General features: G+C 46.7%; 1 protein-coding gene across 3 annotated transcripts in view; it reads left to right on the top strand.

Moving 5' to 3' along the window:
* Positions 1 to 73: 73 nt before the first annotated feature.
* RNFT2 (ring finger protein, transmembrane 2) overlaps positions 74 to 13,672 on the top strand; it is a 62,678-nt gene continuing 49,079 nt past the window's right edge. The window contains exons 1-5 of one of the 3 annotated variants that reach the window (XM_061141861.1): positions 74 to 192; positions 3,315 to 3,542; positions 3,993 to 4,051; positions 9,537 to 10,018; positions 12,922 to 12,998. In XM_061141861.1, the coding sequence (XP_060997844.1) occupies positions 3,507 to 3,542; positions 3,993 to 4,051; positions 9,537 to 10,018; positions 12,922 to 12,998 (654 nt within the window). In that variant the 5' untranslated portion in view covers positions 74 to 192; positions 3,315 to 3,506. The remainder of the gene's footprint in view (positions 193 to 3,314; positions 3,543 to 3,992; positions 4,052 to 9,536; positions 10,019 to 12,921; positions 12,999 to 13,672) is intronic. The other 2 variants (XM_061141862.1, XM_061141863.1) reach the window with 2 other exon arrangements.

Here is a 13,672-nt window from a genome sequence, read left to right on the forward strand (position 1 = left end):
TGGCTAAATCTCGGGAGGGCGTGGGCAATCATGAGCTATACCCGGGTCTTAGCGCCGGACCTAGCGACCTGAGAAAAAAAACCTGAGGAGAGGCCGGAAGCACTCGGAAGTCAGGTGCTCTCCGGGCCTCGCGAGTGATTGGCTTGGAAGGACGTGAATGATGCGGCTGTGATTGCTGAATCGTCTGTGCAGGTAAAAAGAGAACGTTATTACCCCCCGCCCCCGCCAGCCCCAGTATGGTCAGTGTAATCTGCCCTTGCAGTCCTAGGGCGTTTCGCGCTAAACGTTGGTTGCAGGAATGAAAAACGCCCACGGCATTGTATTCGAAGTGCACCTGCCTGCTTCCAATGCAAGTGATGCAGGAGATGCTCTCTTGCGTGCATTTCTGTGCAATCATGTAACGGCCTGGGGGTGCAACTTACAATCTCCTATACATTGAAAACTCTTGGTGAAATCGTTCTTAGGAATGGAGTGCGATGTATGAAGCAGAGAGTAAAAAAGGCATTTCAATCAGTCATTTCAGAAGCATCCCACATGCAATCGTTTTATTCCAGAATTCGGTATCGGAATAGTTATGTATGGCCTGCTTCCAACACAGAACCTGAAGCCCCTTCGAAAGCAAGCATCTGAAAGTGGAATCTTGGGTATTTGATTTAGGAGGCTGTGGCAAATTTGTGTATAGAAACTTGGGATTTTTTTTTTTTTACAATGATTTGTTTGACTGTGCCGGGTCTTAGTTGCGGCATGCAGGATCTTCTATCTTCTTTGTGGCTTGCAGGCTCCTAGTTGCAGCAGTATATGGCATCTAGTTCCCTGACCACGGATGGAACCTGGGCCCCCTGCATTGGGAGGACAGAGTCTTAGCCACTGGACCACGAGGGAAGCCCTGAAACTTGGGATTATGTATTTTATTTTCCCCAAGGATTTGTAGGTGATGAGGAATCATTGTAGGGGGAGGGGGCATTAAGGCAAGAGTGCAGGTTCTTGAAATGAATTTACAGGATATGTTCAGTTCGGTCCCTCAGTTGTGTCAAGACTCTTTGTGACCCCATGGACTGCAGCACGCCAGGCTTCCTCGTTCATCACCAACTCCTGGAGCTTGCTCAAACTCATGCCTATTGAGTCAGTGATGCCATCCAGCCATCTCTTCCTCTGTCATCCCCTTCTCCTGCCTTCAATCTTTTCAAGCATCACAGTCTTTTCCAATGAGTCAGTTCTTCATATAGGGTGGCCAAAGTATTGGCACTTCAGCTTCAACATCAGTCCTTCCAATGAATATTCAGGACTGATTTCCTTTAGGATGGACTGGTTTGATCTCCTTGCAGTCCAAGGGACTCCCAAGAGTCTTCTCTAACACCACAGTTCAAAAGTATCGATTCTAAAGCGCTCAACTTTCTTTATGGTCCAACTCTCACATCCATACATGACTACTGGAAAAACCATAGCTTTGACTAGACGGATCTTTGTCAGCAAAGTCATGTCTCTGCATTTTAATACGCTGTCTAGGTTTGTCATAGCTTTTCTTCCAAGGAGCAAGCATCTTTGAATTTCATGGCTGCAGTCACCATCTGCAGTGATTTTGGAGCCCCAGAAAATAAAGTCTCTCACTGTTCATTCATTGTTTCCTTATCTATTTGCCATGAAGTGATGGGACTGGATGCCGTGATCTTAGTTTTCTGAATGTTGAGTTTTAAGCCAGCTTTTTCACTCTCCTTTTTCATTTTCATCAAGAGGCTCTTTAGTTCCTTTTTCTACCTTAAGGGTGGTGTCATATGCATATCTGAGGTTATTGATATTTCTCCCGGCAATCTTGATTCCAGCTTATGCTTCATCTAGCCTGCCATTTCACATGATGTACTCTGCATATAAGTTAAATAAGCAGAGTGACAGTGTGCAGTCTTGACATACTCTTGGAGCCAGTCTGTTGTTCCATGTTCGGTTCTAACTATTGCTTCTTGACCAGTATACATATTTCTCAGGAGGCAGGTAAGGTATTCTGGTATTTCCATCTCTTTAAGAATTTTCCGGTTTGTTGTGATCCACACAGTCAAAGGCTTTAGCATGAAGCAGAAGTAGATGTTTTTCTGGAACTCTCTTGCTTTTTCTGTGATCCAACAGTTGGCAATTTGATCTCTGGTTCCTCTGCCTTTTCTAAATGCAGCTTGAACATCTGGAAGTTCTCAATTCACGTACTGCTGAAGCCTAGCTTGAAGAATTTTGAGCATTACTTTGCTAGCATGTGAGATGAATACAATTACAGGATAAACTTTCCTTCATATATGGAGATGGTGCTACTGACCAGTTTTGTTTTGTTTTGTTTTTGGCTGATTTTCCAAAAAGAAAAAAGGCTTCTGTGGTGAATTGTTTCCAATCAGCAGCCCTGGTAACACTGGTACTGTCCCCTGAAGAAGGCTGGTCAGGATCAAGAAATCACTCAACAGCCAATTATGGTGCCCTGAACTAAGCCAGATATCATCTTTTGTTCTGGGCCAAGAAAATATTTAAGGAAGCTAAACCTATTCATGTAAAGTCTCTGGCTTTTATTTCTTCTCTAGAGTGAGAGGTCAGGAAGGAGCAAGGGATATATAGAAAGAGGTAAAGTGAGAGACCCACTGATGTTTTACTTGTTTAGTGTAGCTCTGTGCCAGGCAGTGTTCTACATGTGGAGGTGGAAGGGCAAACTAGGCAGACGGATCCTTACTTTTGTGGCATTTACATTCTAATGGGGGACATAGCATAAATAAATAAGCAAGCATGTAAATAACTGATCAATGCTATGAAGATAGTTGAACAGGGCAATGATATTTTGGGTCAGGAAGGTGAGAAGAGATGACCTCTAGGAGGAGGTGACATTTGACCTGAGGGAGCTAGCCAGAAGGAAAAGCATTCTGGGGAGAGGGAACAGCAAGCACAAAGGCCCTGAGACAGGAACAAGCTGGCATCTTTGAAAAACGAAAAAACCAGTGCAATTGAAGGGGCTTGGTTAAAGGGAGGATGGAGGCAGGTGAGGTTGGGGACAGGTGAGGCCTGCAGGCCAGGAACAAAACTTTGATTTTATTCTGGTTACAGTGGATCACCTTTGGAGGCCCTAAAACATGTCTGTATTTCCCAGTCAGGACTCAGAGTTTGACAATACGGAAAAATATGTTCAGATCATAACTGTCCTCAGGAATACCAATGAGGGATCAATGGGAGGCTAACAAGGGATAAGGAGGCAACAGAACCATCTGCTTATAGCACCCCATGAAGCCCTAAGACTTCTTAGGTTCAAGGTATTCCATGGACTAGTCACTTAAGTGTTCTGTGCCATCCAGGATTTGGAGTCTCTGGTAAGCTCCTGTGACCCGTGTGTCCCTTTGGAGAGAAGGAAGAGGGAGAGATCTGCTTTCTCTGGAATCCAGTGGTCACATCCCCACCTGGAACCCTGAATGCCCATCTGAGGTGTCGTCAACATGGAGTTCTGAAGTCCATGTGGTTCCTCACAGTGAACCAGGTGACGTGTCTGCATGGGAATTCACATCTTCATTACCACTTTACCAAATGTAAGGGCTAGAAGGAAGCTCTGGGTTCAGACACTCCACCCCTCTCTCTTTGAACCCATGGGGACTCTGAGGCCACCAAGAGGGTTCTGACTTGTCCACGGTCACACAGCAAATTAAGGGTGGCAGCAGTCCAGGATCTGTGTTCCCAAAATGTCTGTCTACTGCACCTCCTCCAGCACCTCTTTACTTTATAGTTCACTTCTTTCTCCTCTCATGTGAAGACTTCCTCCACCTTCAAGTCTCATCCTCCTCATCCATGAATGACACTTTCCTCATGGGACAGAATGTTGATTTGAGGGTTGAATGACATAACAGACTGAAACCTAGTTTGCGAAATGTCAGAAAGCTCTAGGGATATAAGATATGAGTAGTACTTATTTATAGTTACCATGGCAATCTAGGCACTGGGAATGTTGGGAGACTCTAGTTCATGCCTGTGTTGACTTTTAGGTCTTAAGGAAAATGCAGAGACGCCACAGCAGCAACACAGAAAACGTTCCACCTGAAAGGTAGGCATCACTCTCATTCCATCCGAGGCTCTAAGCTTCAGGTGGCCGGGACAACCCAAAACTGGATTGAGTATTACCTGCTCCTCAGGGCTACTTGTCAGAAGGGCGGAGGAGATCTGATCGGAAACTGCTTTGCACAAAGATGACCTCATATCCTCAACACACAACAGCTTGCTGTTGCTCTTACGGTAATTCTCAAAGCCCGTGCAGCCAGTGGTCCACTTGACTAACTGTATCAATGATTGCACCCAGGGGATTTTAATTTATAGAGGTGTCTGAGTGGGAACATGGAGAGGCTGATGACCTTGAAAGAAGATTTTTATTGCTTGCACTTCCCAAGAGAAGAGGGCATCCCATCCTACGCAGGGCCACATGGGGAAGCACCAGGGTCAGCCAGGAGACAGAAAGGAGCAAAGGGAAAGCATAGGTCACAGCTTTTATTGTGTTTTCCACACAAAGTAAAGCAGGGCAAAGGAAACAGCTTAGCGTTGACTAGTTTGAATAATGTTGGTGGCCTCTAGGCTATAGGAGTGGTCTCTAGCTGTCTGGTACCTGGCCCTGGGTGATTTGAAGCAGAGGAAATATTGGCTGAGAATGTGAATTAGATAAAGGAGATGGTTGGGGATATAGGCTCTGGGTCACAGGGAAGCTGTAAACAAGTTTGGCCATTAGTTTGATCCTGTAATGTGTGTGTGAAAGTGTTAGTCACTCAGTCGTGTCTGACTCTTGGCGACCCCAGTGACTATAGCCTGCCAGGTTTCTCTATGTGTAGAGTTCTTCAGGCAAGAATACTGGAGTGGGTTGCCATTTCCTTCTCCAGGGGGATCTTCCTGACCCAGAGATTGAACCCAGGTCTCCTGCGTTGCATGCAGATTCTTTACCGTCTGAGCCACCAGGGAAGCCCCAAAATGAGTAGATGCCAAATAGACAAATACAGAACCTAAGAAAACAACAGTTAAAACACTAATGAACTAGGATTTCTACCTACTTAAGCCAAAAAGAGTACAGACCATGGGGCCCTGTTCTCAGGTTGTGACAGTCTCCCGGCCCCAGCCCTCTCACCATGCTGGAACATACACCCAAGAAGCTGGCAACCAAGCTTTTCCTATTTCAAGTCCCCTGTGACTCTGAGGTTCACAGCAAAATCACAAAGTACTCACCAGTGCCAGTGTTGAGTTTTGCATGAAGCCTCCCTGTTCTCTGAGGAAAAACTCCTTTAGTCAGATAACCCTTCGACAGAATCCCACATCAGTCACTTCCCACTTCAGTGCCTTTGGCAAGCACCTTCACCTCTAGTGTCCCCATCTATAAATAGCAGATAATAAAACTCAGGGTTGCTTGTGAATGAGTGAAAATACATAAACACAGCACCAGGGATGTTTGATAAGCTGTGCCATTGGAGCTTTTTCCAGCCTCCAAAGACGGAACTGCTCTCTGCTTTCAAATGAATGGTGAGATCTTTGGGGGGAGAGATGACACTGGAAAAGTAATGGCCACTATAACCCATGTACTTTCTTATGTCACCCTCATATTAGCCTGTGGAAGTCAGAACTGTTTATCACCATTTTATAAATGAGGAAACTGGGGCTCAGAGAAGGTAAGTAAGATACCCGAAGTCACACAGACAAGAAGTGGCAGGGCTGAGATTCAGGCCCCAGTCAATCTGACCTCTGCAAAGTATGTGCTTTGAGACTCTACATTTCAGCTGTCTCCTATTTTGGTGGGTTCACTATCCTTCCAGGTTGCTTCACATTCTAGCCTTTAAGTGGTTAAGTTGGAAGCTCAGCCTCTGCTCTCCCCGAGGGTTATTCTTTCTCGTTTAGGCTGAAATCTCAACTGCATGCTGGAGAAAGGCCCAGGGAAGGGAGGCCAGCTATAAAAAGGCCCTTGGTGGGTTGCACCTTCCCTGGTTGCACTAGAGGTCCCCTGAGCCCAGTGATCTTAGAGTGCTGGCGAGCTCAAGGCGGGCAAGAGGTTTTCCAGGGCCCCTGGGGTGGCGGGGGAGAGGGTGGCCACTGTGGGCACCTGCCAGGACTCCTGCTTTCTCAGTTCAGCTTCTTAAAGTGCAGAAAAAGCTGAAGGCCCCTTGAGGATCATAGCCATGGTGTTAGTTATTGTTATTATTATTATTATCTTTATCATCATCCCAAGCTCAAGAAACTAGGACCATACATTTCCTGGGCTTTTGGAGCTACCAGGGATGGGCCATGGGAAGTGGGGGAATAGGTAGCCATCTTCAAGTTCCCCCCCTTGCCCGGGCATAAAGTTGGTGGTTTATAATAACTTATGCCCAGGTGAAGTTTGTAAGGCCAGTGAGGCCAGCCCCAAGATTTCTGCAGATCACTATCTCCCCTGCCGGGTTTCACAGATGTTCTTCAAGATGTGAGTGGGTTTTCTGTGGAGGAAAATAATCCCGTAATCAAATAAGTTTGGGAAACACTAGGTTTAAACAAAGTTTTTCAAATTTGTTAAACAAAGTTTAAACAAATTTTTTTCGATTGCAGGCCTTCTCAGAGCCTTTCAGAGCCTTTAGTGTACTTATTCATTCATTCTTCCAAGTAATATTTATTGAGCATATTCTATGTGCCAGGTTCATTGTGCTGGGTCATGGCAATCCAGTGGAGGGCAGACAGTCATGGTCTTTAACCTTATGGAGCAGGGCCCAGTCTGAAGTACCATTCTCAGTGCTGAGTACATGTTATAATCACCTGGGGGCTCTGAAGGAATAGAGGTACTGTGGCCCAACCTCAGAGATTTTTTTTTCAAGTTAGAATTAATATAACTTTCATGAATTTGTATACTTCTAAGTGTTTCTTTTTCATTGATTAGGCTTTATCTAGCTGTTTCATCTTCTAATGTCCTAGGCACCTGCTGTGGTCTAGGCCGCTGGCTGGGCACTGAGAATAAAGAAGTGAATCAGATACAGTGTGTGGCCTCAAGGAGCTCACAGTCTAGTAGGAGAACAGGCCATATAAACAAATCAGTGCACTGTGTTCTAACTTGTGGTATACTGTCCAACCCCAAAGATTTTTGATTCAGTTGGTCAACACTAGGTACAAGGCCTGTATTTTTCAAAAACTCCCTTGAATGATTATAATGTACACACAGGGCTGAGAGTCCCAGGTAAGGAGTAAAATAACTATGATCAGTCCCATACAGAGGAGGTTAGGGTACAATGAGGACAGAGAGCAAGGAGACTGTCATTATCTGGGAGGTGGGCAAAGCTCCACCGAGCAAGAGAGATGTTTAGCTGAAATCTGATGGATCAGCAGGTTACCTGGTAGGACCAGGCGGGGGTGGGAGCCAGCCAGTGAAGGGGCTGGACTTGGCAAAGGCCCTCCAGTAGGAAGCCCTTGGGTAGTGAGAGATTGGAGTTCAGGGCCAGAGATAATCCAGGCTGTCCAGCAAGTTCATCTCTCTGAGACTGAGTCTGTGTGCTGTGCTGTGCTAAGAGACTCGGTTTCTTTATCTATAAAATGGGAATGATATTAGTCCCTATCTATGGGATTTATCTGAGACTGCAGGAGGGCGTTTAGAATGGGAAACCCTTTTAGTGGGATAGTGAAATAATTGAATATATGTTGGGTTTTTTGGGTTTTTTTATTCATTCTGTTCTCTGAGTTGGGGATAGTTTATATAAGGTCAAGTGTGAAGGCAGTGTAAAACCTTCCCTGGAGCCTCCCTCAGGGGCCATTTTGTGCCTGGATGATAGCTGCCATGAATTTATTAAGCACCTACTGTATGCCCTGGGTTGTGGAGTCCAGAGGATGAGTGGAACTCAGCTCTCACTTGGAGTAAACTCGGGATGTTTTGGGTATACTGAAGGGGTTTGTGGAGGTGCCTTGGGGGCCCTCTTCTGGGGTGAGAGGAGGAGGAAAGGGTGGCTCTTTGCCCCTCCCACTGATGCAGCACATTAAACTAATCAGCCCCACCTGTTCTGTAGACTGATTCCATTTGAAAAGGACAAGCCCAAGAGAAGACAGGACATCCAGGGCTCTGGAGACTGGTGTTTATGGGAAAGGGCACCCAGTTCAAGGCTCTCCATCCCTGGAAGAGTAACTCTAGGCTCTCTGCTCCTCTGGCAGTGGCTCTGAAAGAGCATCATCATCCTTTATCTGATTCCAATATAAGAGGCTGTGCTTGGAACTAGAAATGGCAGTTGGCCCTGGAGGTTTTGCATGGGGATAGAGACAAGGGTTCCCATTTACTTAGTGTCAGATATATTGAAAGGGGCATTCTAAATTTGATCCCCAGGAATTCTATGCATGAACAGTGTTTATACCCATTTTCTAGGTGAGAAAACTGAGTGTAGGCTTGTTAAGATCCCTAGGAAGGGTGGAGCTAGGGTTCACATGTGGGCTTCTCCAATTAAATCTTCTTCCCATTACTCTCTGCTGTCCTCCAAATACCAGCTGTAACCAAGGTGGATCCTCTTGGGAACTGGGAATTATTGAACTTGGAGATGACAGAGCCAGGGGAACCTGGGTTCCTGAGGTTATTCTCGAATCGTAGGACCCTGCGCTCCCTTTTCAGTGAAGTAAAGTGGTCAAGAAAGCAGACTCCAGAGGTAGCCTTCTGGGTTTGAATCTCCCCTGTTCCACCACTTACCAGCTGTGTGACTTTAGACAAGTTACTTTTTTCTGTGCCTCAGTTTCTTGATCTGTAAGATGGGGGTATTATTAGTACCTAGTTCACAGGGGTTGATAGGAAGACTTAATGAGTTAATTTAATGAAAAGCACTTGGAAAACGTATCTGGCACATAGTAAATTTTCAATAAAAATTATAACCCTATTGCTATTATTACTTGTATTAATTTGCGAGGGCTGGCCATGACAAGGTGTTGTAGACTAGGTGGCTTAAATGACAGAAATTTATTTTCTCACAGTTCTGGAGGCTGGAAGTCCAAGGTCAGGGTGTCATTAGGGTTGGTTTCTTCTGAGGCCTTCCTTGGTGGCTTGCAGATGGCCACCTCCTCCCTGTGTTGTCATATCATCCACCCTCTCTTGTGTCTGTCTCCAGATTTCCTCTTGTAAGGACAAAAGTCATATTGGATTAAACTGTCGGTCGCTCAGTCATGTCCAACTCTTCGCAACCCCATGGACTATAGACCGCCAGGCTCCTCTGTCTATGGTATTGCCTAGGCAAGAGTGGTGGAGTGGGTTGCCACGCCCTTCTCCAGGGGGATCTTCCCCACCCAGGGATCAAACCCCAGTGTCCTGCATTGCAGGCAGATTCTTTCCCGTCTGAGCCACCAGTGAACCTGGACAAGGGCTGGCCCTAATAATCTCCTTTTAACTTAATCACCTCTGCAAAAACCCTTCTTCAAAAACAGCTGCATGCTGAGGTACTGAGGGTTAGGGTGTCAATGTAGGATTTTCCCAGGGGAGGGGGCACAATTCAGCCCATAACATTATTGATACTGTCATTTGTCCCCCATCCTCCACTGCCTGACTTGGTGGGACTTCCTCCTCCTTTCTGGTCCAGAAATCGCAGCCAAGCGCTCAGCTCCGAGGCGAGTGTGGACGAAGGCGGCGTCTTTGAGAGTCTGAAGGCAGAAGCAGCCTCCCCACCAGCGCTCTTCTCAGGCTTATCCGGCCTCCCGGCAGGCAGCCTCCCCACCACCCCGTTCCCATCCAGCCTGGTCCTGGGGGCCGCGGCCGGCGGTGGGGACGTGTTCCTGCAGATGCCGGCGTCCAGGGAGGAAGGCGGGGGCCGCGGCGAGGGGGGCGCCTACCACCACCATCGCCAGCCCCACCACCACTTCCACCACGGCAGCCACCGCGGGGGCTCCCTGCTGCAGCACGTGGGCGGGGACCACCGCTCACACTCGGACGAGGTGGGTGATGAGCAGCCCGGGACACCCGCCCCGGCCTTGTCCGAGCTGAAGGCCGTGATCTGCTGGCTCCAGAAAGGGCTGCCCTTCATCCTCATCCTCCTGGCCAAATTGTGCTTCCAGCATAAGCTCGGTGAGTGTGTGTGGGGGGGGGTGGGGGGAGGTGGGGGTGTGGGGATGCAGTGGTCAAAGCCTGCCACTTTACCCAAGGGGTTGGGGGTCTCCATCCCAAGTGCCAAAGGCAGGTAGTAGAGGTCCTTATGGTGCAAAGTCCTTAAAAGGCCAGGATCCCGCTTCAGACCTGGGTTCAAATCCTGGTCGACTAGCTGTGTGGCTTGGGGCAAGGCACTCACCTTCTCTGAGCCTCAGTTTCCTCATCTGTCCAGCGAGAGTTATGATAGAAACTATCTCAGCTGGTTGGGTGACTTGAAGGCATCAAGGAGTTCAGACTGCTCCGGTCTGAACCTGAGTTCTGCCCCTTCCTAACTGTGTGATGCTGGGAACGTTATTTAACCTCCTCTCTGTGCTTTAGTCCCATCATCCCTAAAATGGGGGTTTAAAATAGTATTTGTACTATTCAGGGGTCCCCAACCTCCAGGCCGTGAAACAGTACCTCCTGTCAGCTCAGCAGCAGCATTAGATTAGAAGTAAAGTGCGTAATAAATGTTATGTGCTTGAATCACCCTGAAACCATTCCCCCCATCCCTGACCTGTTGAAAAATTATCTTCCATGAAGTCAGTCCCCGGTACCAGAAAGGTTGGGGACAGCTGTACTATTTCATATGCTATTATATAGATATCATAGATACACATATACTATAATGGTATGTTGCAGATACTATTTTATGTACAGCTTCTGCCTTCATAAGATTGAGTAAGGTTAAATGAGTAAACACTTGTTAAGCCCTTAGGTCAGTGCCTGGCAGAGAATAAGTGCTGTGCAACTGTAGATGATTATCTTTATTATATTCATTGTTAGTACCTGTAAAATATTTAATGTGGAATCCTGCACATAGCAAGTGCTCAATAAATACAGCCTATTATTGCTAGGAAGCAAAATAATGATTTATGAAGTACTTAGCATAGTTAACATTCAATAAACGTGGTCTCTGGTCCACTGTTATTAATTTCTGTTACTGGTATTAGATCATGATGTTGCTGTGCCCTGGAGACTTTTAGGCTATTGTTTTCATCTTATGGTAGAAATTGCAGTACAAATTATCTCATAGCCTAGTACATCCCACAAAAAATATCTAGAAGAGGTTAGGCCATCATTTGTGTCTTATTTGCCCCTTTCTGGTATGTTCCAGCTGACCCAGATCACTCCTTCCTTTTTGGGATGCTACCATATCAGTCCCTTCTTTTTTTTTTTTCTTTTTGACCAATTAAAAAATGGTAGCTTTTTTTGTTTTTTATAATCTGTGTATGCACTGGGTTCTGGGCCCTTCAGCACCTCCTTCCAAGTCTAGCGCCAGCTGGACTAGGGCTCCTGTGGCAGTGGGGCTGGTCCCCTCCTTGGGTGCCTGAACCCTTTCCCCAGGTGTTGTAGACAAAGCCTCAAGCAGGAAGTTCTGCCCCTTGCTTCTAAACTTTGCAAGCTACTGAGCCTCAACCCTTGCAGGCCCCTGCTTTCTCCACCCCCTCTTTCTCCTAATGTAGGTAAAGAGTATACTATACACCTATACCTTTTCATGAAGGGAAGTGAGAGTGCTAGGCACTCAGTCATGTCTGACTCTTTGCAACCCCATGGACTGTATAGCCCACCAACTCCTCTGTCCATGGGATTCTCCAGGCAAGAATACTGGAGTGAGTTGCCATGCCCTTCTCCACCTTCCATTTTATTCCTAGAAATAGAAGCTGGCCTGTTTCTTCTTACCCTGAATTCCAGCAAACTCACCACCAAGTTTTATTCCCAAGTTTGGTCATATTCTTTCTCAGCTGTCAGGTTTGTTCAGTTGATCAGAGAGTATAAGAAGGGATTGTGGGGTTACTGATTTTGATTTTACATGTTTTCAATAAAGCAACTCATCTTTTATAAAGTAGATCTGGAAGCATGCATGAAATACATGCACTATTTAAAAAGTAAAAGTGAATGGCAAGCATGGGAAATTGTGTACATTGTGTAAAAGCAGAATCCTGTCCACAAGGAACAAAAAGTAGGATTTGAAAATCCCTTTTCAGGGAGAATTCTGATTGTAGCTTAGCAAATTGTGGAATAAAACTCTGTTCTTTTCCCCCCCTCTCCAAAGGTCATGTTTTCCTGTCAGCTAGGAACTCTTTTCCCTTTTAACATAAAACTTCCATTTCTTATGGTGCTGTGGTCTTTTGCTACATATGCTTTTATTACAAATAACATGCCTCAGATTCTTTTTGAAAATAGAAATACTTTGGCTACCTGATGCAAAGAGCCAGCTCATTGGAAAAGACCCTGATGCTAGGAAAGATTGAAGGCAAAAGAAGCTGAGGATGAGGTGGTTAGATAGCATCACTGACTCAATGGAAATGAATCTGAGCAAACTCCCGGAGTTAGTAAAGAATGGGGAAGCCTGGCGTGCTGCAGTCCATGGGGTTGCGAAGAGTGAGACACGACCTCGTGGCTGAACGACAACCACAAACTGCTAGAGATTGTGCACTGTAAGCAGTATCCCTCCTTGAGTTCAGTTCTGTTATTATTCTGTTTTTACAGATGAGGAAACTGGGCTCAGAGAGGTGCAGTGACTAGTCCAAGCTCACACAGAGAGGAGGTGGCAGAACTGAGATTTGAACCCAGATCTTACCAGACTGCACAGCCCATACTAACTGGTCCTATAAAATACCCTCTCCCCAGTGGCCTCAATCCCATCCCTCAGTCAGGGGCCTTGAGGTTCCCAGCAATATACATGGCAGCCCAAATGCCCCAGAGATGGGATTTTCACTCTCCTCTGTGGTTAGTGTGTTGACTCTGAGGGGAGCAGGTGTGAGTTCTGTGTCCTTAGTAAGCCAGGCCAAGCCTGATGCATCTAAGTGGGTGGTCTTGGCCCCTCCTCTGCCCCGCAGGCATTGCCGTGTGCATCGGAATGGCCAGCACCTTCGCCTATGCCAACTCCACGCTCCGGGAACAGGTCTCTCTAAAGGTGAGTCACCTGGCAAATCAACCTCCCAGCGCTGCTATAACAAATGACCACAAACTCAGTGGCTTAAAACTGCACAAATGGGTTCCTCGTGGTTTTATAGGTCAGAAGTCTGAAGTGGGTCCCTCTAACCTAAGATCAAGGTGTCCACCAGGCCTGTCTTCCTTCTGGAGGGTTCAGAGGACAGTCTCTTTCCTCGCCTTTTCCAGGTCCTAGAGGTCACTCACATTCATTGGCTTCTGGCCCCTTCTCCTTTGAGGCAACCACATTGCATCTCTGTGAACATCCTTTCATAGACACATCCCCCTTGTGACTCTGCTCTTCTGTCTCCCTCTTCCACTTTTTTTTGGACCAACTCCCTGGATAATCGAGGAAACTCTCCCCAACACAGGGTCAGCTGATTAGCAATCTTAATTCCACCTGCAGCCTTTATCAACATGGAACTGAACAGATTCACAGGCTGCGGGAATTAGGACAGGTACACCTTTGGGAGTCATTCTTCTGCCTCCTACCCTGGCAGCTCCCCAGATGTGCCACCCTTCTCCCTTCTAAGAGCAGCCTCTCCTCTCATGCCCCTAACCCAGTCCCCTTACCCTCCTGACATTCAGTTAACTCATTTCCAGCCCACCCTCATGGTTAAGGCCACCCCCGTGGCACTTCTGGGTGGCTGTGTGGGT

The sequence above is a fragment of the Dama dama genome, chromosome 5 (genome assembly GCF_033118175.1).
Source record: "Dama dama isolate Ldn47 chromosome 5, ASM3311817v1, whole genome shotgun sequence".
Classification (NCBI taxonomy): domain Eukaryota; kingdom Metazoa; phylum Chordata; class Mammalia; order Artiodactyla; family Cervidae; genus Dama; species Dama dama.